Source organism: Molothrus ater, chromosome 1, assembly GCF_012460135.2.
Source record: "Molothrus ater isolate BHLD 08-10-18 breed brown headed cowbird chromosome 1, BPBGC_Mater_1.1, whole genome shotgun sequence".
NCBI classification, from domain to species: domain Eukaryota; kingdom Metazoa; phylum Chordata; class Aves; order Passeriformes; family Icteridae; genus Molothrus; species Molothrus ater.
Window position 1 is genome coordinate 47176788 of NC_050478.2, and position 27846 is coordinate 47204633.

Genomic DNA, 27846 nt, shown 5'->3' on the forward strand with positions numbered 1-27846 from the left:
AATGATACCATTGTTACAGCACAGGGAGGCATTTAAATAAATATTTAAATAAAGGCACTTAAATAAATGTCCTGTGACAATCAGTTTCTTTAAAGCATTGTAAAGACCCAGTATAAACTGAGAGGTACCTGAGAATATAGGTCAAAAGCAACATCTGCATCACAAGGAATGGGTACGAGAAACTTTCACGAAGAGGTGGAGTCCACATGACACGAGTGCACTGAAAATAAGAACTGGGTTAGATGGTGACATTCACTGATATATTTCTATAAAACCATGCATTTGTATTTCAAAATGAATGACAACAGATACTCCAATAAAGCAAAAACCAAGCTACATGAGGTTTTAGTCAGAATGTTAAAAAGACAAGCCAGGAAGCAGAAAAGAGGAAGGAAAAGGAAGTGGCTTCCACCCTTGGGGCCTAATATACACTGTTTAATTAAAATAGAGCACTGCTTTTCAAAATGAAATGTGGCAGCTAGAAAATATCCAAGAAAAAAAGCAGGACAGCAGCTACTTGTCCCTGGTTTTGCTGAAATAATCAACTCTTCTAGGTAAATAATTCTCAAATTCATGCAGTGACTTGCCACATTTAGACAGAGACAGTATGTTGGGAGATGATCTGAAGGATAAAGCCATATATTCCTCATTTTGCTAGAGTTCTTTAGGTTATAAACATTTCAAATTTCTATCAGTAACAGCACATTAAGTATAAAATCTGAAGCTGCCTTACAAAACAGGCCAGTACACTAAAATCATGAAATTAAATTCATACAGACCCTATACTACTTATACATAACTTATTTATTCCATTCTTTAACCCTAATAAAAAGCAAAGCATAGTACACTGAAGTCAACTAAACTAGTTGTTTCATTAATTTCTTAATTAAGGGGGTTAATGACAAATAAATAATGGGCCTCATGGAAATGGCTCAGCTACAACTGTTGTCTCCAATGTTTATATTCAACTCTCTATAAAGTGCTTACACTGACCTTAAAAAAACAACAAATACAACTTTACAGGAGTACTTTGACATACAAAAAAACAGGTTTAAATTTGCTATCAAGAGATTTGCATTAAAAATTAGAAGTTCTTTACAGCTACAAGAGAAAAAATGTAATTAATCTTAACATAGACTATAATGAATCTATGAAAATACTGTAGGATACTGTTGCCAGAATGTTCCTTCTCCTTTGCTTCCTAGAATCTTTAAACCATTTTATAAAATACTGTTTTACCAAGCAAGTCACTAAAATCAACATGATATAATTCTTGCTTATTGTCTTGCCATTTCCCAAGTATGCTAAATTAACAGTGTAAAATAAAAGCAAAGACAGAAACGCATCACATTAATCACAGTCCCTGACATCTAGAAGCACTCTTTGTAAAAGCTGCAACAATTATCATTAAAAACTTTCATAAATATATGTATTAATATGCTGTCCTCAGCTGACTGCACAGATGTGATGAGTTAATTTTTTTTTAATAAGCATTAAATATAATCATGATTATTCCAAAGCAGTGTAGTCATTTTGCATATTTTTCAAGACTACAGCAACATTTGGTTTACCAAATCTTATGATACTGGAGAAGATAAGACAGGAAAAAAATGATGAACATATACAACCATAAAAAGGAAGCATTACCTTAGAAGTGGACTGACTAACCTGAGCTACACTACTTTTCTATATTTGTAAAGTAATGCTAAACTCAATCATCTGTGGATGATTTATCAAGGCTGTAAACTCACTCTGCTTCAGGTAGAAATATATCAGATTAGTCTAAGTTTGAAATCATTAAAACACAGTAGCACAAGCACGGTACAAACGAAAACATACAGCCTTAGGGTCACTAGCTCAAAGCCAGAGAGCATTTTTACATATTACTTTTACGTCTCAGCATTAGAGCTGAGATACCAAGGGTTGCAGATCATACTTACTTGTGTAGCTCAGTCCTATCCTTCCCAAATAGGAAAGGAAATTTTTGGCAGCTGGTCTAGTCGGACTGCACGCACTGTTGACCCACACAAAATGATTTGCACACAATCACAAGCCTGTCAAAGAGCTGGGCTTTTCTTCCACACACACAGGCACTCCCACAGCATGGCATTCAACAGAGCACCCCATGAGGAGAGAGCCCCTGTGCACCTCTAACTACAGCTACTACCATACCTATATACACAACAATATCAAGTAAGTCTGAGTTGTTCCATTCAGCTACTGTTCAAACACAAAAGTGCCAGCTGAGATCCAACACTGCACCTCTGCAAGTATTTCCTATTGTCCTCCAGCAATCCATGCAGTTGAGCTTGAATCATGGTTGACTTCCTTAAGCCCCACCTAAGCCCAGACTACATCTGTGTAGAATTATGCAGATCTGCTTTCATACATTTCTCCAAAATACATTTACTGTGCCTTTTCCCCAAGTCATTCACAGAGAAAGAGGCTTTCCTACAGTCACCTATGGAAACAACTGCACTGTACCACAGTGAAATAAATGGTTTTTTGCTACCACTACCTTGAAGTTTTCAATACATTTCTTTCTGAAGTTACACTTACCACCTTCACAGACTTGGAAAACACTGCCTATTCTTTTAGTATTCACTAGCAAAGGATGAAACATCATTTCACTTCAGGATCCCATTTAGAATAGAAATCCACATAAAATGCCATATTTATACTCACAGAGCACAAAAAATAAGTTTAGGAACTCTAATGTTTACCTGTTCTCAACCAGGTAGTTCAACATCCATGGGTGACAATGCTTTAATATGCTTAAATTCTTGAATATCCCCCATGCACACATGGGGGATATTTAAAGAAAAGACATTTCCAATGAAACTTGAAAATAAAATAGCCATTGTATCACACACATTTTTGTTTCATTAAAAAACTGTCAAAGCTTACTGTGAGTGGAAGCATCTCTAATTCTGTTATGTACAATACATATTCTTACAACTCAGTGTTCTTTACCAAGTTCAGCTCAGTAAAGTAAGAAAACAAAACATAAATTCAACCCTAAACTAAATTATAAGTAGTTAGTTTCCATTTAGAAGTTATTTACAAATTTCCATTCATAAAATGAGCACTAAGAAAAAGAAAACATCCCAAGGGAATAAGAATGAAAGCTATGATTTTTCTTCCAAAATATGAAACAATGACATGAACAGCATTAACTTACACAGGAGATGTAAGTGACAGTTCCTTTATTTTTTCTTTCCTGCAATGCAGCTTACTAAAGTTTAGCACTGGAATCCCTTACATACATACACTATTTCTAAATTCTGTGTACCCTGGGTACAGTATATAAATAATACTTTTGCACTTTTTTTTGTATTTCCAGTAAAATATACAGCAATTTAAAGAAGCTTCTGAAGCTTACTCATATAGTAAATGTAGCCTGGTTATGTGTGGTATGGGCACGAAAATAGAGTATTCTGATGTTTTGAAACTTGAAGTTGTTGTGCTACTGAGTTTCAATCTCAGGACCAACTTACAATATATTTCTGTTCTGATTTTTTATTTTAAGCACTAAAGGGACAATGGACTGTGCTATGTATTTTTCAGTCCTGGTCTATTTTGCTTTCAATTGTCTTATTAATTTATTTTAATTGAATTTAAGTTATTTAAATTCAATCTCAAATAAATAAGCAACATCACTACATTTAATGAAATGAGGATTAGCTTAAACTTCAGTAATAACTGAAAAAAAAAGGAGTGGTGGGAGAGGGAAACCTACCTCTCCATGATTGAAAAAGAAGCACAACACAGTAACAAGGCCTCCTAGGCGACTCCCACTGTGAAAAGAAGAAAAACAGGTACAACAGAATCTTATCATGGCCAATGTTGCTTAAAAAATGTGAAGCTGCACTTGTGTACAGCTAATTTTATTGGGGGGGAAGGGAGGAAAGCTTTCAAACATCAAGGGAAGGCAATCAATAAAGTACATACAATATTAAAATACTAGTTAGTCAGACAGGGTTTATTTCAGAGCAAATCAGTCCTTCATACATCAACTCTTTTTCGCAGAACACCAATTTTAATGTTAATAATGTTAGGTGAAATACTGCAATGTTAACATGAGGAAGCTTTTTAAGCCCCTTGACTTAAATGTATTTTTTACATTTCCATACCAATCAAATTCACCTATTGAATAAATAGCAAAAGTAAACCCAAAGATATTAATTAGATTTTTCCCATTTCCAAAGAGCAATAGAAAATGTTCCTATTTGTTTGAACAGATTTGTAATTGCTCAAGTTATGTGATATAAAGCAAAGAACATTTTTTTGTGCACACAAGTTCACTACTACTCTGAATGACAGATTATACCATTTTTGCTACTAAACCAAAGCAGCAGCCAGCTGTTAAGATTCTTGGGAAAAAAAACCCAAACCAAACAACAACAACCAAAAATCAACCACACACAAAAAAAAAAAAAAAAAAACAAAACAAAAAAAAAAAAACCAACCTAAAAACCCTTTCAGATCCTTCACCCATCACTAATATACAAGTCAAACAGAATCAGTAGGTTCTGGGTACAAAATCTGAGGATTAAAGATACCAAGTGCTAAACCAATCTCCAGGTATTGTGCACTTAAAACTCAAATTTACATCCCATAAATTTGAAAAGCTTCAACACTAAAATGCAAAATGACAATAAGAACATGCTTAACATTAAAAATGTTAGCCCTAGAAACCGAATAAAAATTTGCCAAAAAACACGCCAAACCAGAAACAAAACTCAAGGTCTATGCTTTCTAAAGAAAGAGCTCACTGATTTTTCAATGGCATTCATATATAAAATGTGAATTTCTGTATAACTCCCTTAAGAGAAATATTACAAGTTAACGAGACAAATATTCAAAGTTTACCTACTTCCTCAAAACATGCACTAGGCAACTTCCTCTTTTTACTGACAGCGTCTGCCCTGAGCTATTCCTTATTTTATCAGCACATGCTTGAGAAAGAAGTAAAACCCATGACAATGAAGCCAGAAATGAATTGGGGGGGGCAGGGGGGGGAATCAATCACATCTCTTAGGAAAATATAGCTGCCTTTCACTTTTTGGCAAAACCAACACATGAAAACAGATGTAAACAGAAAACATATTTCCACTTCTGCTTTTCTGTTGAATGTGGAATCCATTTTTGTATGGAAGTGTATTACAACTCCTGAAATGTAAGGACAGATACTGGAAACACAAATTTATAGAAAAAAGGAAGTGCATACAATTTGTCCAAAAGAATGCATTAGGTCAAAAAATATTTTGCCTTCTCAGTTACATTAAAATGGAAATACATGCAAATACAACTTGAAGCAGAGCACTGGGAAAACCCCAGTCTTGGTTAAAAGTACACCATCATTCAACTTGTTGTAAAAATGAGTCACAATGATAATTTTAAGAGCAGAAATGTGTCAAAAGCTGTTTAAAACACATATAAACTTCTAGTTTTATCCACAACCCCGTGGTATCAATGAGATACAGCCTCAATAAAATTTTTGACAATTTTTTTTTCAGCAGCATCATCGTTTTAAGAAAAAAGCTTCTCTATTTCAGTAATTTTTATTGACAATGTGTATGTAAAAAAAAGCACTACTGCTGTACAAACAAATCATCAATATCCCATAAAAATATTTTTACATTCACTTTCTCAAATTTTGTCTAAAAACTAACAGCTAATACCAACTAAATAGCCCAGTCTCAACTGCCTTACCTGAGGTATGTACCATATATGAAGAACAGTGACATCATGAATCCATTCAACAGAAAAATCACAGCAACATAAAAGGAAGCAGGGTCTCCCAACCCTAACAAAAAACAGTTAATATATGTTGTCAAATATAGAAGGAAGGCCATATTGGTTATAAGGCACCATACAATCAGTATACTATCTTAATATATCTGTATCATATAAAAACTATCAGTATAGTATCTCAGTGTATCTACAGAAAGAGACAATTTAAAAAAAATGTAGATGTCATTAAGACTATTGTGAAGATTCAATCAGGAGACCACAGCTCTGAAAAAAACCAGGAAGAGTAGGGGTAGATACAACATTGGGGCAGTCAGTGACAGAATAAGCCAAGAGGGATGCACTAACTGCAGAGAAAAATCTGTGAGGTTTAGAAGGTAGAAATACTGCTAAGAATATTCTCTAGACTACATTTTTATATCATAGAGCTTTTTAGAACAGGTTTGTTAATCCTAGACTCACACTTCCATCTCTTGCAGGAGTAAACCCATCTTTAAACATATCACACACAACACTCTTTGCTTTGTTTCATTATAAGCCAAGATATTTTCCAGTAATGCAAGTCTTTCAATTTATTCATTAACAGACACTTCTGTGCTCACTCTTCTGCCATTATTCTCTTTCCCACTATTTCTTTAAACCCTCCTGGCTCTAATCATTTCAGCAATACAGCATTAAAAAGCCTTATTCATTAAAGTGAATGGCAGCAAAACTTCAGTTTCATATGCAGAACTGATTATTCCCCACTGCTGAAAACACAGCAAGACAATTTTCTAAAGTAAGATGATGATATGCTCACAAAACACAGTAGTCTCAATAGCTGGTGCTTCTGTTGGTTTTGTTTTCATGAAAAACAGGAATGAAAGGTTGTACACCATTTATTGCTTCTTACAAAACTAGAGAAAGTGACCCATTCAAGCTCTGAAGTTCTTACAGCCTTTGTGCAAAGGAAAAATACTACCCTGTCATCACACAAAGGCATTCTAAATGATAAAATGAAACAACTTCACAAACTACCATCTATTATTCAGCTTGAACTGACTATAGAACACCTCAAAAGCACTTCTCGGTAAGGTACTTTTAGTGTTTAATACCTACTTGACAAGCCAATATTTCAAACGTGGGAAAAAAAAAAAAAGTGGCAATGTCCTTTGGAGCACAGTGTCAAATCAACGTTTAAGGTTGAAATTCTTATGCTGAATTCTTATGCTAAATAGCAGTGCATGTAAGGAAGAGGATTCTTCTCAGCAGCATCACTAGGTAAGAGTACTCTAAAAAAATCTCAAAAATTGAAGGAGGAAATTTTGAAATGCAGGAAGTTGGAATGTATTTGGGATCCTTCAGAAGTTACAAAAATTAATACATCTACAGTAGGCTTCCAATTACATTTAGGACATCTTATTCTTTGTAGCAACCCAACATTATGAAGGCTCAGACCATAACTGTGAAGTTTTGAACTCCAGGATAGGAATTCAATCTAGGCCAGAAGAGTTATCTAATAAGCAAAACCCACATTTTTCACCCTTGGTAACACAGGAATATTTATTATTTCTGAAATACATAAAGCCACAAGTGCATGCTTCCAAGGAGAAACCATGATAAACCAGAATTTACCTTCACAGCTTTCAACAGGACTAAGCCCTTTTCCTCTGTTTACAGTCCAACATGTCTTTGTTGGTACACCAAGGAAATCCATAATGGTGGTATATGTGCGGTACCAGCTGGCAAGGACCACCTAGGGTGAAAACAGGATTAGAAGTTTCTGCCCAGAGCGACACCTCATGACAGCTGGCTCTCATCCAGGGTCATTTTCAAACTCAGGATTTATCTCAGCACTTTTTCCTAGAGGCATCTAACAGACTTCATTAACAGACTAAAATTATGCCTATTGATACTCAGATGCTTTATAACGAAAATAATTTAATGCATCAAGCTGCAATATTCAGAAAAAAACCAACCCTATGTATTGCATTGTCTGGAAGGCTCCTCATTTGAGTATTTTTGTTTATCAAGATATTAAAATCACCAATGTTGTTGACAGAGGACAGTGGATGAAAGTGAACCCATTCAAGGCAATTTTTTTCCACCTCACAAGAATATTAGTGGAATAAATCTTTAGGATTTTTAGTCTGTTAAATTTTGACAGCTTAATTTTAAGCATGCATTCAAAGGCTTCCAGATGCAATGTAAGAGAGCATTTCCATTTTCCATGCAAATGCTGTAATGTTCTTATAACAACAACTCAACTAAATCCCAACACCTGACACAGAAAACATCAGTAGTTTACACACAGCAAAAATGAGAACTCATCTCACAGCAAAGTCATTAGTTAATAACATTACCAAGCTATTCTGTCAGGATATAACTGACTTTATAGAGTTCATAAATGAGTAATGTGGCCATTCCAGTTGAGCTGCTTTGAAAGTTATAACCCAAGGGTTCCCAGACTGACAATATGTTTCACCACTGCAGTATTAGCTGCCTCTGCCCTGTGTCACAGAGAACATATATAAGAAAGATGATTCTCTCTTCTCATTCCCCATACAATTAATAAAACTCTTTATGTCACTTCTGTCTTCAAGAAGGGCAAGAAGGAAAAACAGACAATGCATGTGAGAATGGGATGGAGTAAATCCTCCTGGAAACCACTTCCAAATATACACAGGACAAAAAAGTGATTTGAAGCAATCAGCACAGATTTACAAAGGTGAAATCACACCTGTCCCAGATTTATAACCTTCTGAGATGACTGTCTTGATAGATAAGGAGACAACTGCAGATATTTTTTTAATCTGGTGCCAATCTGTTCTACATCTTAAGACTAGATGATGGCACAAGGGAACATCTGCAGGATAAACACTGGAAGGAGCGACTGATCCTTGTGCTGCCATTCAGAGGGACACCAAAAGGCAGGGGAAATGGACCAACAGGAATCTTCCCAACAGGGAAATGCAAAGTCCTGCACTGGGAATGAACACCACCGTGCACCAGTTCAGATGGAAGCTGACCGCCTAGAAAGCAGTTTTGCACAAAAAGGGCCTGTGAGTCCTGGTGGACAATTTATACTTAAGCCAGCAACAAGCCCTTGATGCAAAAAAGACAAATATATCATCAGCTGTATGTCACCAGGACAAGAAAGGCAACTCTTCCCCTCTACTCAGCATTGCTAACACCCTATCTGCGGTGTTGAGCTCAGCTGTGCGCTGCCCAAGACAAGGAGGACATAGAATAAAGATGACTGAGACAGGCTCTTTTTCATTGACAAGAGATGAGACAATGAGCACAAAACTTTTTTAATTTGGGAGTGATCAAACACTGGAACAATCTCCACAGAGGTGGATATATTCAAATTGAAACTGGAGATGACCCTGAGCAACCTGCTCTACACCCTGGTTTGAGCAGTGCTGAGACTAGAGGACCTTCAGACAACCCTTCCAATCTCAACTGTTCTGGGACTCTAAAATTCATTAATTTTTAATATCAAGGCTCCAATCTTCATGGCTCACTTCATCTGTGACCTTCACAATGTAAATCCTGTATATTTTAAATATAACTACATCTTCCTAGACCAAGACTCCGTGCCTCAACATTGTGCCTTAGAAAGTACAGTATCCTGAATTCCTGGAAGCTTTCTGAACATCCATGCCCTGGTGCTTCTGGCAATGCACATGTGCATACATGAACCAGACACTGCCCATATCCAGACAGACATTAATAGGCCTGGAGAACCAAATCAGTGTCCTTCTTCTTATCACCTGAATGTCCCTTTCTTAGGGACATCTGTATGGCATATTTGTATCACCAGTTCTGAAGCTGACATTAGCTAAGCATATAAACCATTCTTGCCAAATGTTGCAAAAAAACAAAAAAAAAATTGAATTACTAATTTATCTACTTAACCTGTTTTTAATTTATCAATTTAACCTGTTTATGCCACAAGTGCCTGTGTCTGCTGCAGATTTTACATGTGAATACTCCCTAAAAAGGTATCAGGCTAAGTACTTCAAGCAAAAGAATCTATTTTTTGCCAAAAGCTGCTTTACATGAAACAGTTAACATGGGCATAGAAATGGAAACAAATCAGTAAGCAGCACAAAATTGCTAGGTCAGTTGGAGCACAGTGATGTTTCTGGAATTTCTACTGTTCTGTATCAGATGAGGCAGTAAACGCTGAACCTGGAAAACAAAAGCCTGGCTTTCAGACCCAGGAGTGCTCTGTGGACAAGGCCACTCCTTTGCTGCAAAAGAACATGCAGAAAAGTTAAGCCCTTTCACTAGTTGCCTTTGAGTGTGCACTTTAAAGCAAACTACATGGATCTTTGTAACACACTCCTCATTTCAACTCACATCTTCATTATCACCACCACACACAAAAATATCAATTGTTCCATAACAATGAACATACAGAGAGCAAACTTAACACATTATCTCTCCACCACAGAAACTAACATGTTATCTCTCTACCATTTTTCATCAGAAATTAAAACACTACAATTACTAGAACAACCTGACTATGGAGCAAATATTTGGAAAATCAACTTTATTTGAATTTTAATGTTGTACAGCTACAAGGACAACCTTGTAGCTTTTGATAGCTTTTTTTAACTGCTTATATGTATAATTTACATAAATGATGTATTGATTACTACACACTCATTTTACTTTTTTCCTTCTTTTTTGAAGTTTTTAAGGCTAGTACTGGCTGTACATGTAAGTGAATTGTTTTACTTTTCTTAATTAATTTAACGTCCTATTTAGCAATGGGATTTCCAGATTGGTTTTGATGAATTTAATTTTAATATCCATTAAACAAACAAACATTTTATTAGAATTCAGCCTTAGTGCTACTAATGGGCTTAAAGAGCTGGAAAGATCCCAAAATATCAAACAGGAAATGAAACACTTTCAGGAAGCATGATTGGATACTGAGCATCGGAAGGAAAAATTTTACTGCAAACAAATGAATCCACAAGCATCTTCTCACCACCCAGCCCCATTATAATCATGAGAAAATTCTATAAATTCAGACAACGTATTTCAAATGCCAAGTTGCACCTATTGACAGTTTTATAAATACAGTTATGTGGAAACAGGAGTACTCAAGAAATGCACTTAAAAAAAACCCCAAAGCACTATTTACAGGAAGTCTAGACATTAAGCAGTAAATGACTGAAAGGAGTAGAGGAGACTATTTGTCTGCTTTTCATCCCCACACAGGCACAGAAAAGATGAATGAATTCATACCTTATCACCAATTTCTACGAGCCAGTATAACCCTAGAAATCTGAATGAACAGACAAACCTACACATCTTGCACTGTCATCAACCCAGCGTTCTTATTCATAGAATGTCAGCCACTATATTTGATTCCACCATCTAATTTATTTAGTCATCTTTCAGGATGATACTGATGAGTCTTTACAAACAAGTTGATTTGACCAGTAACCCTTGATTTTTGAAAGTCAGACTATAGCTGAAGTCAATAAATCTTCTTCAGCTAAAGGAAATAACTCTTTAGTATTCAAATGATGTTCACAATAGGTCATTTCTAGAACTGAACTGCAATCCATCTGGAATTAGAAAAAAATTCCAAACACATCCTAAATAAGTGAGAGGGCAACAAAAACGTGCTCATCTACATAGCATTTAGTTCTTCCAGAGCAAGGACTTAAGAAGGAAATGAAACCACTACGTGCAACTTGTACAAATACAGGCACACCAAGAACTCTTACACATACAGTTCCTGACAGCAGCTCTGCTCCAACAGAGCAGAATGAGTATAAAAGCTAGTACCCAACGATCACAGCCATTATTAGTTGGCTCTCATAAAAATAAACTGCTGCTGACACTTGAAATTACAGAAATGTACATTAACCAAAGGAATCTTCCCTTTGCAAAATATTTGAGACACGCTGGCAAAACCCTAAGAGACAGAAACCTCAACATTTCTGTACACATGTTCTTTTGAACACATTCTGAACACATGTTCTTTTTACTGACAAAAAAGCAGAGGAATGTGATCTAACCAGGTAATAAGTCTAACATTAAGTATGCACAAATCAACAGCAGTCAGTCCTCCACAGAGCAATTTCCTCTGCAACATCTAATTATTATCACCCAAGGATTTCACAGCCACTGTGAACTGTGATGTGCTTGGTTCTGTCAGTTTCATGTGTCCTACAAAAAATGGAAAACAAAATAATCTCTTGCAACCTGCATCACTTCAGTCATTATTGTCACGTACTACTGATACTGCATACATCTGATTTCCTGAAGTATATAATGTCAGCAACCTACTTGCTTTCAGGGAAAAGAACAAAAAAAAAGGCAGGAAGTGCAACTTTTGGGCACAAAATACTAAGATCTAGAAAGCTTTCATAGTTAATTGAAAATACTTGAAGTTTGATTGATTATAATGTATGAAGTAACTTTCTCATTTGAAATCTGGAACTGAAATACAATATTTAAGCAACACTTCATTAGTCACTGTATCTTTACAAATACATTTTCCAAAGTAACTTTTACAAATTTATAGTCAAAGCTAAAACAACCAAAGATCTGCAGAAGGGATTATATTAAAAACGTAACTCACCTCTGGGTAAAGATTGAACCTTTTTAAGGTGTTAATCACTAAAGGATATTCAGTTAGTTTGTCATTCATAATGGCACATACTCCACTCCAAAATGAGGGTGCCTCAATAATGGTCTTGAAGTAGGAATAATAAAGACCCTACAAGAGAACAGATTAATTATTTACAATTAAAGATGTCACTTCTGCTTCGGGAACCACTACATACAAGCTTCATTTTTAAACAAATTTTGTAACATAACAAACAGGACAGGCTTATTGAAGATGACTATCCAGTTTTTCAAATCTCTTCTATTAGTCACACTGAAACAAGTGATGTGGGTTTCCTTCCACTTGTTTTCATAGCATACCTGGCAATCTCTCATTTGGGCTGGTAACTACGCATTAAATAGTGTTTCATAATTCTCAAAATAAAAGCAGATAAAAGGTGTGCATGTGTGTGTATATATATATATATGCCAACATATATTAATTGAAAAAATATTTAGACAAAAAAGGCTGCATAAGAAGATTATAACTGAAAGCAAGGTATAAGATACTTGCAGTTTTGTATTTTGGGTCCTCCAGAACCGTACTTTTAGATTATATTTTAATTGAACTGTGAAGTGATAAATTCATAGGGATCAGCTGCAAGGCACACAAATACTTTGCACATAAAAGTGTAATGCACAGTAGTTGTAAGAGATCAATATGCATACTTATTGCAGAATGTATTAAGACATTTTGGAAAGCCCATGATCAGATTACAGACAGAAGTTTTCCAAACACTGAAACATAATCTCACCATTTCCGTGCGAAAAGCCATTTCTCTTTCTAATGTTGACAGGTGAGAAAAATGACGGTCATTTTCAAAAAGAGTTGTTATGTGACACCTGCCAAAAAATAATAACAATTAAAATGGAATAAAGAGGTTTAGAATATGTACTAAGTCATAGATAGCAAAGAACATTCAATGAATACTCAAAGTTTACTTACAAACTGCTATTGTAATTTATTCATATATTATACCAATATCCTCATCTATTCAGATAATTTCAAATTGAAGAAGAATGAACAAAGAGTATTAATTAAATTCTATTATGGCATTAGTAACAATACTATAATGCTATATATTATATATATGTAATGTATTTTAATTAAAGTGCAGACATTAAAGGATTAAGCAGCAATTTTTCACCTGAAAAGCAGGCTTCACTCTTCTCTGAACAGGCTTAAGAAACCTTTCACGTTATCTTCACAAGAACAGAATTATTCAGTTCAAAGATAATTTAGTCTTGAGAGGAAAGTTATAAATATAAATTATCCCAACGTCTTCTCTAAAAATAGCTAAAAATTACATTTTTATTATTTTAAAATACCATATTACTCTGAAGTAATAAATTTAACCTTACCAATGTAGGACTCCTGCGAAAACAGCTGTAAAGGAAACATAAGGTGCAAAGTTACTCAAATATTTAAATAACTGAACATGAAAATGTGCTCACTGCAGTAATTGCAGTACTACTTCAGATATGCACAGAAGGTACTCAAGACCCCAGCAAACAGAAGAATGTGAACATCTGAATTACACCTCCACAGCCAGGTCTTTGAAAATTTTCTGTGGTATTCAGCACTAGGCAACGTTTCCACCTACATCTTGCATCATTCAAGCTGACCCACCAGCATCTAATGCACACATTTCAGTTTTCGACAACAAAACTGAATTAAACACATTTTTTTTTAATAAGCATAAATATTTTTAGAATTTTTATGACACCTACTGTGACTGTTCACTCAGTTCCTGCTCAGATTTTCACTAACTCATGCTAAGGCCTGGAGCACACTATTAGCAGCACTGACTGCTAGGTCAGAGCAAGGGCAACCAACAGGCAGAACCTGGTGGCCTGAAAGGGCTTAAGGTCACTCTGCAGCCATTATCACCTGCAGCCTGCTGTCTCCTGCAGCCATCTACCCGCACTTCCTGGCGTATTGATTGTCTGGCAGCTTCTTCAGAATCTGCTAAGTCATGGAAATGCTACAGACCAAACTTTGAAACTTTAAGGTGAAAACAAGCTTAGCAAAAAAGTTTCTGAAGCAGATCCAGCAGCAGCTGGACTCCTGAGGCTTTTGTGCTTCCCAGGTGATACAGCATCATGATGAAAAAGGAAGGATGAACACTCTCGCCATCATCTAGGTAATTATTTTGCTGAGAGGTGCACAAGTTAGAAGCTTCAAGTTGAGCTATGAACTAGAGAACTTTTAAGTTCAAAACCTCATGCCTTAAATGATGATTCAGTGAATTCCTATGTTAGACTAGCCTGTACAAAGTGGACTGGCCCTTGTTAGTCATGTTTGTTTGTTTTCTTCCCTAATGGACTCATAAAATAAATTTTAATTTATAGAGCATATGTGCTGTAAAGATGAGAAATCCAAATGGACCATGACAACCAACACAAATCTAATTGAAACTGTAATTGCTAAAAAATGATAGACTGTGCACAATTAGGTTCCATTTGTCCATTTGAAGACTATCTGCACTGCTACCATGTAGATACAGAACAAGGAGGGTAGTCTGAGGGACAAAGGGAAGAGACAAATGCTGATAAAGCAGTGAGTTAACAGCCTAGGTCTCTGACCCCTTGAGCATTACAAGACCCAGAGAGAGAAGGAACCACTCCATTTAGCTTGGGCAATGCTGGCAACAAATGCAGCCTACCACGGAAGCAAAGCCTGCCTGAGTGAGGGATAATGGGAAGGCATTTTGAGGGACCACAGTGCTCCTCCTGGACTGAAGGTGTCTCAGTTGCCCTCTAGGCTTTCTGCCAGAGAAAGATCTGGCAGTCTAGTTGTCTTTAACACACAAAAATCTTTATTGTTAATGAAGAACCCTCTTATTCACATAGGCTGTATGGAGCAGAGAGAAAATGGAGAGGACAATCACCCTCCCTGCCTAGGCGCAGCTGTGGCCAGAAAGGTGCTGAGCAGGGTGTCCCTCTCCAGGGTGCTGACTAGCAAACACGTTCCCTCCTTCTGGCACCCAGACACTGCTGCTGCCACTCTGAAGACGTGGAAGGAATCAAGGGGCTTGGACATTGGTAAAGCACACAGCAATGCCTGCATGCTGATGCAGAATATAGTCTGAGAGTTAGAGAATGTACATTTGTTCAGGCTGCATGTTACAAGACTTGACTTGTCTGCTTTTGAAAAGCAGCAGGGATAAGAGAAAGAAAAACCCTTTGCAAATCCACTAAATTTATGTGGAGTGGGAGTGGACTTAATGTACACTTCATGCCCTGGTATATAAACCCAACATATATTTCATATATATATATATATATATATATATATTTCACATAGTCCTCCCAACACAGAGGCTGGAAGTGCTGCTGCTACTGCCAGTACTTGTTATCCTGGTCACAACAAGGTTCCTAACTGCAGTGTGTTGCATTATGACCTAATTTTAAAATTTAAGTTTTGTAAGTGAAGAGATCCAAGATGAACCTGGGTAAGATAAAAAATTACAACCACAAAACAAAAAAAGAAAAAGACACAAAAAATTACCTAAAAAAATTTCTAAACAAGCTGCTGGTACAATTTAACAACATTGACCTCATGTTTAACACTTCGCACAGCAGGTGAGGTGGCACTACACTACACTGAAACTTCCCTCAGAGTTTTACAGCTCCACTTCTATCACTTGAAGCAGGTTTTTCAAAGACAAGACTGGACCCAGACAACTGGGTTCCAGTTAGAAAATGAAGACCTCAATCTTTCACTTAGAACTTCACCTTTTTTATATACTTTCTAAAAAAAAAAAAAAAAAATCACCAAAATTGCTTGGCATAAGCAGAACTTAATGTTTTAGGAAAGGTTCAGGAGCTGCAGGGGTATTTTTATACTAAGGACGTTTACATTAGTTTTCATGGAAAGCTGCAAATGTCTTTCAGAAGAGCAGGCATTGATATGACACGGATTTCCAGGTAAGCACATTAGCTCTATCAGCAATGCAGCAAACCATATTTCATACAAAAAAACCCCACATGTTCTGCAGCAATTGTATGGAAAGAAACAGAGCAGCCCATACCTTTCTTAGTTACTGCTTATTGACTAATAGTTACACATGTGCACAAGGCATTATTTTATTTCTCAGCAACATTCACAAGATTCCCAGTAAGATTAGATACTGAAATACATTTGCATATACACACACACCAGCTATAAAAAACAACAAAAAAATTAAGACAGATCACATGTTAAGAATATACAGTAAAGTCCAATGCATCTTAGCTACCAGTATTGTTCATTAACTCAAATTCACATGTTCCAAATAAGGCAAATATGCAGTATTTTATTGATGCAAATAAATTAACTATTATTATGGAAATTACATTTCACATCCAGACATACCACTTATTTCATAGAAGAAACAATGTCTTTAAATCTGATTCTTCCCTTCAGTAAATGCTTTATTGAAAGTCAATGCAGTAAATGTAAATACATTCACAGTTATTTTGGAGAATTTCATATACATTTTCACAGTATCGTTCTATTATAAGTACAAAGCAAAGACCTCTCATAATCACACAGCAATTAATGTTAATTACTCATATTTCAAGAGACAATGGGCTTAATTCATAGACTTCCACTCTAAGTCCAAATCAGCATTTTTCAACAGACTGCATTAAGCCAGTTTCTGATGGAAAACATGCAGCGCAGCTCTGTCAAATTACCACCCTTTGATCTCATTAATGTCCTTACCGGAGAGGGAATGAAGGAGGGGACAGGAAGGGAACACTACAGTCCTAATGCTACAGACACTTACACAGCTACCATGTACTTGAACTTGCAGATGCCATTTTCTCACCCAGCCTAAGAAGCCCTAAAACCAAAGCATATGATAAGATTTTTGCAGACTAGGGTTATTATGTAAAATCTGATAGATTTCCTGTTTTTGTCTGCGTGTTATTCTAAGAAAAGCAATATGAATGGCATATAAAAAGGATTCTAATTCTGGAAATTAAATACTGAAGAATACAGCCATTCTTTGGCTTTATTTACCAAGAGAACAACAAATGCTGAGACACTATAATCCAACAGGGTGTGAAGGGTACAATAAACTGATTCATATTTTGTAAATATCCACAAAACGACCAAGTAGGAATACAGCAGAACTGGAAGCAATGAGGAACCTGCAAGCATTGACTACTTCTGCAGCTTAGTCAAGTTGTTACATTCTGAGATTCTGTGCAATATAATAAGGATGTCTTTAGGAATAAGGCCTCAAGTCAATGGTCATGATGAAAAAAACCCAAACAACATAATAGGGTGAAGTGTTGTATGAGAGCATCCTTGAAAGTCTGACAACTTTACTGCTGCACATAAATTGGGAGATAATTTGTAAGAGAAAAAAATTCACACTCTATAATTAAACTAGCTCCAGCTGTGGGAGCCTCTGTTTTTAAAATATGGGCCTTAAATCTTAAGCAAAGCGACAACAAAAATTCAAATTCCACTAAACTTAATCAAAACTCACTATTTCATACTTAGTAAATGTACATTCTTTGCTACTGCAAATACTGTATGCTAGTACAGACTTTGCTATTACTCCAATTGAAAAAAAAAAACTCCCTGAAATATTTAATGTGTTATCTGGGTTTCATGGACAAATTCAAATTCCAGAAATTATAAAGCTCTCTCCCTAATCTGCTCTCAAATTTCAATCAGAGGAAAGCATTTCTCAATTCCGACCATCATTTAAACATTCCTAAGTCATTTAAGTAACTATGAGTCCAGGAACTGCTGAATAAACAGATGCAAGTAAAGCAATTCAGGAACACTTTATTCATTAACTAGTTTGTAAGCTAAGGGCTGTTTCCCTGCTACTGCTTTGCAATGTAATTCATCAAACTGAAGAAACTCCCTCCGGCAGCCAGGACTCCTGGTGATGTGATTAACAGTACCAGCATCTTTGGAATACCCTGGAAGTCTTTATTAGAATACCTTTTAAGGTGTATCTAATGGTGCAGCTGACAAATATGCTATTACCTAACATTTGTTAAATTTAGGAATGCATCTCTTTGCAAATACTTCAGGTGTTTTTTTTCAAGACTTTGGTCATTAATCATGCCATTATTTACTCAACAATATTGCCAAAGATAACAACATCCAAATTTACATCCCTCTACAACTGTATGTTCTTCCACTGAACAAGCTGTTGTTCTTACATTACTTAATAAGAGTTGCTGCCTTCTTTTTTCCCTATAAATTAATGACTAGATAGAAGAAATATGTAAACACCTGGAAATTTTTTTCCTAAAAACCCTTTTTTCCTCCATCAACTGCTACAGTAACAGCTTTCCAAAAGTTACCAGGTAGGAAGTTATTTCCTGTCCCTTTTCAACATCAGCTATGTTTTCTCCTTTTCAAATTTGTATTTCCAAATACATTTTGACACAATTTACAATTACAGAGAAAGAAAGGTAAAGAGATCAGTGTTTCCCCCCTCGATGTATTCCTTCTACTTACCCAGAAAGAACGTGAGCCAGATGTTGCTATCAGCTTTTGTTATGAAGGCCTTTCTGTCGACAACAAATACTGCCAAAAGAATACAAGCACCTTAAGCATCACTTAAGCACGGAGTCTATAAAAGGAAACCTGAGCTCTGCAACATTAGTTTTATGTAAAAATCTTGACCCCAAAAATGCTGCAACTTCATACACCAAGTTCATAACTACACATAAAAGCTTTAAACATCACAGATATACTACTAAGGTGACTATATAAATCATCAGGTTTTTAATTTCTGAAATAACTTTGACACAATAACTTGTCAAAAGGGAATTTCTACACAGCTATGTTACTGACAAATTCGCTCAAGCAGAAAGTCAGACTTTTAAAGAACACTGAACCCTCCGTGCTTTCCAGCAGAAATAAGCTGGTCATGCCAGCACCGCAAGCTGCGATAGTCAACACCACCAGACAGACTCTTTTAGCAAGAGTTACTTACACAAACAGCACGCTTCCCCACTTCTCCCCCAAAGGATGCTGAAGTGGTAAAAAGCCCTTTCCCCTTCCCTCGTCCCCGTTTCTCGCCGACCCCTTGTGTGGGTTTCGTCCTTTTTCTCTCTCTTTACCGTCCCCGCGCAGTGACAGGGGGAGCAGGGGCCCGGGCAGAGCGGGAGCGCGACCTCGCCGCCGCTGCCCCGGGCACTGCCAGGCACCGCCCGCCGCCTCCTTCCTCCTTCCCCGCCGCGGGAGGCACCTTCCCGCCCGCCGGACCCCGACCGCTGCTTCCCGGGGAAAAACGTCCCGGCGCTCCATTCCCCGGCAAAAGCCGCCCCGTGCCACGGGGCAAGGGAACCGCCACTTGCCGGAAAGAGGGACGGGAAGCGGCGCTCAGCCCCGCCGCACTTCCCCCGGGCGGAAGGGCCGGCTCCCATCCCCGCGGGGGCAGAGGGAGCGGAGAGGGGGCAGGGTTCGGGGCAGCAACCTTACCTCGGAGCCGCTCTCCGCAGAGGCGCAGGAGACTCAGGGGGCCGCGGCCCAGCACGTCCCGCTCCCCGTCCGCCGCGGGCCCCTCCCGGTAGGGTCCCCGGGGGTCGCCCCTGGCTCCCCGCCGGCCGCCGCCTCCCTTCCGCATGGCGCGGGCCCCACCGGAGCCCTGCCTGCCGGGCGAGTGCGGCCGGCGGCCGCGGCTGGCGCCCGGCGACTGCTGCTGCTGCTGCTGCCCGGGCTTGAGCGGCGGCGACTCTTTGTTCCTGCCTCGGCTCGGGACGACCATCTCCGCATAGTCCCCGCCGGGGCCAGGGCGCCGTGCCGGAGGGGAGGGAAGCCGAGCCGAGGGGGGCGGTGCTCAGCGAGGAGCTTCCCCCACCCCCTGGCAGGGCCCGGAGGCCACGGGGCGGAGCCGCAGCCGGCGGGCTCGTAGTAACGGGGCGAGGGGGCGGCCGGTCTTCGCTCCGCCGCCGCCGCCGCCGCCAGCGCCGCCCGCTCCGCCCGGCTGGACACGTGGGGGCGGGGGCGGCGCTGCCGGCGGGGCGGGGAGCGGCTCCCGCGGGCCCCGCTCCGCCCCGCCGCTCACGGACGCGCCGCCCCGGAGCCCGGCGAGCAGGGGGAGGAGGAGGAGGAGGGGAAAGAGGAGGCGAGAGCGGGGCTCTTCCCGCTCACTCCTTCCCTCTCCTTCCCGAGGGCTGGCTGCGGTTCTGCCGTCGGTCCCGTGCGGGCGGGCCTGCCCTCCGCGCTGCTGCGGCCTCGTCCTTCGACACCTCTCGGTGTTTCTGTCACTTGCCTTTCCCGTTCCGGGCCGTTCCGCTTTGTGATACCGTCTGCTTAAACTGAGTCCGCTCCAGAAGTGCGCTGCACTCATCCCCCCGCCAAAATGCCCAAAATTTTAACACGCAGAAGGTAACTTGTGTGTGTCGTTGTTACCTCCTATAGGGCTTCCGCACCACAGAGAACACCCCTCCTCCTTCTCCTTCTTCTAGAGTTCTATTGTGGATTTGCCTTTGCAAAGCGGCCTTTTCGCCCATGAGCGCCCTGCAGATCGAGCCAAACCCTTGCTTGGGGTTCAGGGGTTAAAAGGCCCCGTTGCACATAAACTCTGTTACATGGCCCCTTGGGACATGAGGTGTTTCGTGACTTTTCCAGAGCACTTATCTTCAGGAGCTCCCAGTCGCAATCCCTGAAGCTCCTACTCTAATTACTCCTCTGAAGAGCTGTGAATATACAGCACAACTCTGGAACAAGACCCAGCTACAGCAAAGCCGCTGTTTCTCCTCCTTGTGCTCTCCTACTCAGCACAGAACAGCGCTCAAACAGTGGCTCATCCAATAGGGATATATTAATAATTTAAATACCACTTTTTGGTAGTGTTGATTAAATATAGCAGGGTATAACCTCTTCAGTAAGTGCAGCCTCTCCAAACAGATCCATTTCACTCTTTCCTCCCTGACCTCTTCTTATTTTTATCTTTCTTGACTGTACCTATTCCTTGCCTCCCTGGTGCTCCTCATTGCTGTCTTCAGGCTTTCTTTATCCCTCTGCACTCTTCATTTTATGTTCTTGCTCAGAGAAGTTTTCAGTGTCTGAGTTTTCCATTCAACTCTGTTTACTTTCTCTAGCCTTTGCACTTTTTTCCTCTGACAAATGTAGGTTTCTCCTAAAACGTTTACAACCTATGTCCATCCCCTTTTCCTAATTATTTTTATGAATCCTATCCTGTGAAACACAGGGTTTGAGTCTAATGTGGCAAGTACCATACTAGGTATTTTAAAAAAATTATTTAACAGATAGATAACTGTTACATTGTTAGCCCAGGAAAGTAATTTTGGTTCAGATTCAGCTACCGAGGGAATGGAAGTGCAAGAACAGGATGGCTTTTGCTGTCTTTGTGGTAGTAGTAAGGCCGTTGACACCCCAATAAGGTTGTGAAGATAAACCTGGTACTAAACAAAGCAGCCTGTGGGACTGACAGAAATCCTGTGTGTCCAAGTCCTCCTGGCCCATATTTTGTTTCTTGCTGGGGAAGAATCACCCTTCTACCACTAGCTGTTTTGGGGAGATAACTGCAAAGGACATGTATTACACTGATCTCAAAAAAGCAAGCAAGGAAGAAATACAATTTTTCATATAAGACAGCTGGTCTCCTGAGTACCCAGGCTCTTCTTCCAACATGAATTATGTGTGGCAGTTTCATATTGCAAGAAACATTTATCTGTCCTTATTACATACTAAATATAAATGAAGGCATAAAAGGAACACCTTTCAAGTGTTTGAGGACTACATACTATTTTCCCCACCTGCTTTTCAGGAGAAAAAGTCCCACAATCTGCTCTTCTTTGTATTTGATTTTAATTGAGTAGCCTTGTTATAAATTCAGTAACCAGAGGACTCTGTTGTTGCTGTCTGAGTGATTGAAGGGTACAGGCTCCAGATAGAGTTTTGTACATAACCAGCATAGAAAAAGAGCAATATGATATGTTCTGCTGATTTTTAACTCCTGTAACCTATATTTCAATTTTTGCCAAAATCAATAGAGTCATGGAACATTTAGAAACTTGAAGGTTGATATTATTAAGGTTCATAAAATTGCTGTGGGATGGCTCAGCCATTGAGATTAACTGGGCCTGCTCCAGCCTGCAGCAGATCAATTACCTTCAGGCTGTTTTCTCTTAATAAAACTCTTCAGGCAATTTATTTCAACAGGTGCCACCCACAGAACCTGGCTACAAAGGCACATACTACTAAACAATTCTAAAGGTTTTAAAAGTTACTATAAGTGTGCAAAAACAGAACATCACATTCTTAAATGTAAAGGTGCCCATATTCAGCAAGCATGAATTGCTATAGAAAACCTCCAACACTACTTCAGAAGAGCTGCAGTAGAGCAGTACACCTCTAAAAATAAAATGACATTTATTTCAATATGTAAGATACAAGCAGTAAGAAATAAAGCTTGGGTTTATATCATCACAGGAATTGCATATTTTTTTGAGAAGTGCTATGTTTAATATCCAGCATCACGTTTCAGACAGTGTAGCTCATTACTAATCCTGCACACTACAGTGAAAGGAGTGATTCCAATAAATCTTTCTGTTTATAACAAAAAAGGAAGAGAAGGAAAGAAATATATCTCTGAAAATAAATTAGATTTTTCTCAACTCTCAAGGGTGCTGACAGACCTATACAAGTACAGAGGAGAGACATCATATTAATCAGATTGTCCTGACTTCTGTCCAGGGAAAGCAAAATCCCTAAGAGTTTGTTCCAGTTTTCTGCTGTCCCAGGACAAGGCACATTCTGGAACATGATATTTCTGTTTCTGCTAGGTCTTCTCTATCTCTTTGCTCAGACATTTTTTATGATCACTGGACTGCCCCTTCATATTTCCAAATCACTGTGACAGATATCAGCAATCTCAGCTGGATAGTGATTGTGACACACTGTCAGCAGAAATAATTCACAGTCCTCAGGAATAAACCCCTGCTAGTGAAGCACATTGGCCTTGGCAGTTCCTAGTTCTCTAACAGCATTTGTAACTCGGGACGCTGGATGGGCACACCTCATTACCAAACAGTCCAGAGCTGGCATTCCTCCTCCTACTCGTCCTCATCTTCTGTGTTGTTTCATTACACCAATTCTCTCTTTTTCTCTTGCCTCTAGTGAGACCTTTGCTTTCTAGCTTGTTACCAATACCAACCCTTTCTCTCTCCAGTCACCTTCAAGGTGATCTGAATAAGGGTGCTTGTAGAGACTCCCTTTTTCAGTCTGTAATGATGTTTCGTGTACTGCTCTGCTTTGTTCCAGTGGAGCTGCCTCAGAGTGAATTCTGTAGATTTTGTGACAAGGCTGTCGTTCCCACCTACCACAGGGCTTTGCTTCTGTGAAGTTTCTGTTGATCCCCCACACTTTCACACGTTCAGCAGCAGACTTAATAATAGCAGGACTGCATTGTAGCAAGTTAGGGAACTTCAGGCTCCCTTTCCTTGGTTCATTTAATCCAAGGTTAGCATGCAATGAAGGCATGTTCTAGAAAGTATGTCTCTTCAGAAAACCACTGTGTGACTGCTGCATGGTTAGACGTACTCAACCTAGCATTAAATGAGCTATTTTTAGTGCTGACAGCAAGAGAGCTACAGCAATGTGGAGCTCAGAGCCTCAGGTAACTAACCAGGATGTTAGAGTGTTTTGAGCTCCATGCCATATGGCCATATCTGACTTAACTCATTATTTATACTACTCGAGCTTCAGTCACAGAGCAGAAAAATTCTTACTTACAGGAAGATCTTAAGGAAAACATTAATATTTGGGACCTCTTCTTGTGAAGACCAGGCTGAATATGAGTGCAGAAGACAAAGGAGTCTCGTAAGGTAGAAGTAAAGATGCAGGATTGCCATCGGAGTTTGTACATGGAGGAATTTGCTAGGGAAAAACAAAACCAGCAGAATGCAGTGGCAAACTATTATAGTGTGTAACTTGTCCTATTTAACAGCTTTGTGGGACCAGTTCACTTTCTGCAGGATACAACCCTTGAGCTAACCCCTTTAAACATACATCACATATATTCTGAGGAGGGGAGAATATGCTCCTGGTAGGTTAGTAATCTGATCTCTGCTTGCACATGTCTGCTCATACATGTCTGCTCTCACTTTTCAAGTTGCAGTTGCATTAACTTTAACTTTTTTATATATAAAACACTATGTAGAAGTGGATTATCTGTGTCTGTGTGGCTAACTGCTCATACAACCAAAACCTTGTTTCTACTAGAAATGAATAAGAACAATTTACCTAGCTTGCCTACCCTGGCAACAACAACAAAGGAAACAAAAAATCACGTATTTTGAATTAGAGGTCCTAAAAGCCCTTCTATCTTTGACATGGAAATTACTTCCTTTGTTTTTGTAATGTTGATTATAAGCCTCAAACTTCCTGCTGCCAGAATAACACTGAAGAACATTAGTGACTCAGAAAACCTAATTAGTCTCCACCTAGAGTTTTCCTTATTTCTTTGCTTTCAGTTTCCAGTACCATATATTCATGCTACCTTAAGTGCTTCCCTGCAGCTCTGAAGAAAAAAAGAAGGGCTACTAAACACTATAATCTCAGGAAAGAAATTCTGAGAACCTTTTAGGTAGATCTAACATATTTCCAGTTACCCTTCTTTCCTTGCTGCAGACAGAGCGATGAAAGCGGCAGAGGCGTTCATTTGCCCTATTGAGCAGCTGGGAAGATTTGGCAATGCCCCTTCCTAAGGCATGGAGTGTGATCATCTCCTCCCAACTGAGGCCTGGAATGTTTCTGTAATTCTTCACAGTTCTGAGGACTTTTAACTCCTCTGCATGACATAATCTCCTTACAGATTTCAAAATGAAGATCTCTTGCTGTACATGCCACATTCTCATTGCGTGGCATTTGGCCACTGTGAGTAGTCATGCTAATTTGGAATAGATGCCATGATTCACAGCCACAGCAACTGCATCTCATTATGCTTCTATTTGGAGGAGCAAATTACAGAGTAAGTTATCTGAGGACCACAAAACTCAATATTTACAAGCAGAAGTGATGGATCTGGCTTCCCCTAACCTGATTTACTAGCCACGGTGGTTTTACTTAATTTTTTATGGAGTCGGTGTTTATCTGCTATGTCTCTAAGTAGCAGCTGCCAAAAGATGCATCAGAGAACACGGAGGAAACAGCTTGCAGCGACAAGCAGAAGCTAAGTGGTAACAGCAGAACAGGACCATATGAACATGGGTTGAGCTACTGCTGTATCTCATGGCAGATGCTCACTGTGTGAGGTTGAGAATATAGACACCACTTAGGGTGGAAATACAGGAAGGTCAGCGGTGGACTTAGCAACAGGAGGAAAGCAATGATCTGGAAGTGCTCACAGAATAGCTTTTCAGTGAACAACTGGCAGAGCAGCCAGATGTGAGAGACGGTGGGGCTCTTGAAATATGTTGCCATATTGAAGTCAGTATCTCTGCATCGCTGGAGATTTACTGGCAAATCTGTTTTGGCAAGAGAAGCTTGTGGACCACTGTGAAATACAAACAGCTGTATCAGGAAGAGCAGCAGGGTCTAAGCTCGCCTGTTCAGATGTTAGCAAGTTGATTTCTGTTTCACTCTTTGCTTGGCCTGATTTTCATTTCGGTCAGGAATCCAGAATGTACTTTGCTGCCCTGGTTACTGGAGGTCGAGAAGAGGCACATTAAGACAGTGATAGAAAGTACCTCTGGCAAACTGAGCAACATGGCAGACAAGACTGAAGGCAAGATAATCCTACACATCAAACACCCCTTAAATGACAAACAAAGTCGTGGCTTGGGAATGCTGTTTGCTTCCTGTATATGACTGAGAAAGGGTGAACTCTTTATGAGAAACTGAGGTGACTAACATAGTTACTTTGAGCACTGCAGGGCATCCTTTCTTGGTAAATGTGGTCTTTTTGCTAGATACCTTATAAAGAGGAGGGGGAAAAAAGACACTGAGGCTACAAACCCTTTAATCTATACCCATACAAGACTAAAAATGTGATACAAATTTTACACAGAAAATTTTTTTAAATGGTGCTTGGAGTCCCTGTTGGTGACTAAAAATAGTAGTTGCATCTTCTCATCTCCTTCCTCACCTTTTCAACTTTTTGACAATCTGTCTCAGAGCATGATCCTAAATACTTCCTTATACATTCTTAAACTTCGTTAAGAGTAGCACCCAACTCAGGCTTTAAAGTCTGTGTTCACAAAACATTAAGATGTGCCACAGTGTTAAGCCTCTTGATGGAATTCATCCCCTTTTTTCAATTTGTTCCTGTGGAAATTTGTAGTGATCATGCCCTTACAGTATGTCTAAGTCCAAACCCTCCTTGTTTTTGACATTATTTCTCTAGTCTCTAGATCTACTAAGAAACAAACAGAGCTTTTTTTCTGTTGGAACAGGGCATTTGTCTGTGCCTGATCAGCTGTGTCACAAAAAGGCTCGATTACAGCCCAGTCTGAAGCTTATTTTTGAGGTCACAGTGCCCTCTACTGTCCAATGCATCCTCTCTGCTGCTGCATCATCACAATTACAAACAACAGCAGGTGAAATAACACATTCATCATTTATGTCTCAATATACTCTTTCATCTAGGCTAGCAGGCCAAGTCTGAGGCTCTGAGGCTGTTTCATTGATTGAAAAGAAAACAGATTGGCCGGGCCATTGCCATTTCTTGCTGACTAATGCTGCTTTGTCAGAGTTGCTGGTAATTTAAATAAAACAACTGATCTATGCAGATCTTGAATCACACCTGACTTGTAAACGTTGAGTAAGTCTACATAAGGAAGCACTTGGAGATGCATGCAAAGTAAGAAGAATCAGGCCTGTGTTTCAAGTACAAATTGTAAATACCTCTGCCGCAGATTTGTTTTGCTCCAGGTGATCATTCCAGCTCTGCAGATACAAATTACCTGTTTCATACAGAGGTGTTCTTTACAAGCTCCTCTTCAATTTGTGTTTGCCTTCACTCTCTCCATGAGTGCTGTGTGGCAACGTAGGTAGTTTCACTTCCCTGTGAGGGCTGCCTGGAGCACCACAGACTGTCCTGTGAGAATGCCTGGGACCATTGCTCACAAGTAACCACAGACCCTTGGTGGCACTCCCTCTCTCACCCCATAAGCCCCATTTACATTTACACAAGGCATGGACTGCTCTGCCCATTCCATCCCTACCATTAGAACTTTTGATGTTACCAAAAACAATTCAAAAGAAGTATCTATAGGCAAGAAAAATCTCTAGCCTCACCCATTTCTCCGGAAGCATGCAGATGTCAGCACTGAAGAGATTATGTGAGTGGAGGGGAAAAACTCCTAAAATACACTGTTTCATATTCTCAATTTCTTTCTAGTTTGACAGAATAACTTATTATGCTCAGACAGCAGCAGCTGACTTACTGTTTCACAAGGCAGGTGCAACCACTCCAGTTCCTCAACGTGCTACAACTTGTTTCCCAGTAAGGGATCTTGTAGCATGGCTCCCCGTGGCATGAG

General features: G+C 39.2%; 1 protein-coding gene across 1 annotated transcript in view; it reads right to left on the bottom strand.

Moving 5' to 3' along the window:
• The window catches only part of DPY19L1 (dpy-19 like C-mannosyltransferase 1), a 44409-nt gene extending 24151 nt beyond the window's left edge, over positions 1-20258 (bottom strand). Inside the window, exons 1-9 of the mRNA XM_036404746.1 lie at positions 19817-20258; positions 18848-18916; positions 13735-13759; positions 13128-13215; positions 12347-12484; positions 7369-7489; positions 5716-5809; positions 3740-3797; positions 129-220 (exon numbers count right to left, since the gene is read on the bottom strand). Coding sequence (XP_036260639.1) covers positions 129-220; positions 3740-3797; positions 5716-5809; positions 7369-7489; positions 12347-12484; positions 13128-13215; positions 13735-13759; positions 18848-18916; positions 19817-20102 — 971 coding nt within the window. The 5' untranslated portion in view covers positions 20103-20258. The remainder of the gene's footprint in view (positions 1-128; positions 221-3739; positions 3798-5715; positions 5810-7368; positions 7490-12346; positions 12485-13127; positions 13216-13734; positions 13760-18847; positions 18917-19816) is intronic.
• Between the last annotated feature and the right edge of the window lie 7588 nt (positions 20259-27846).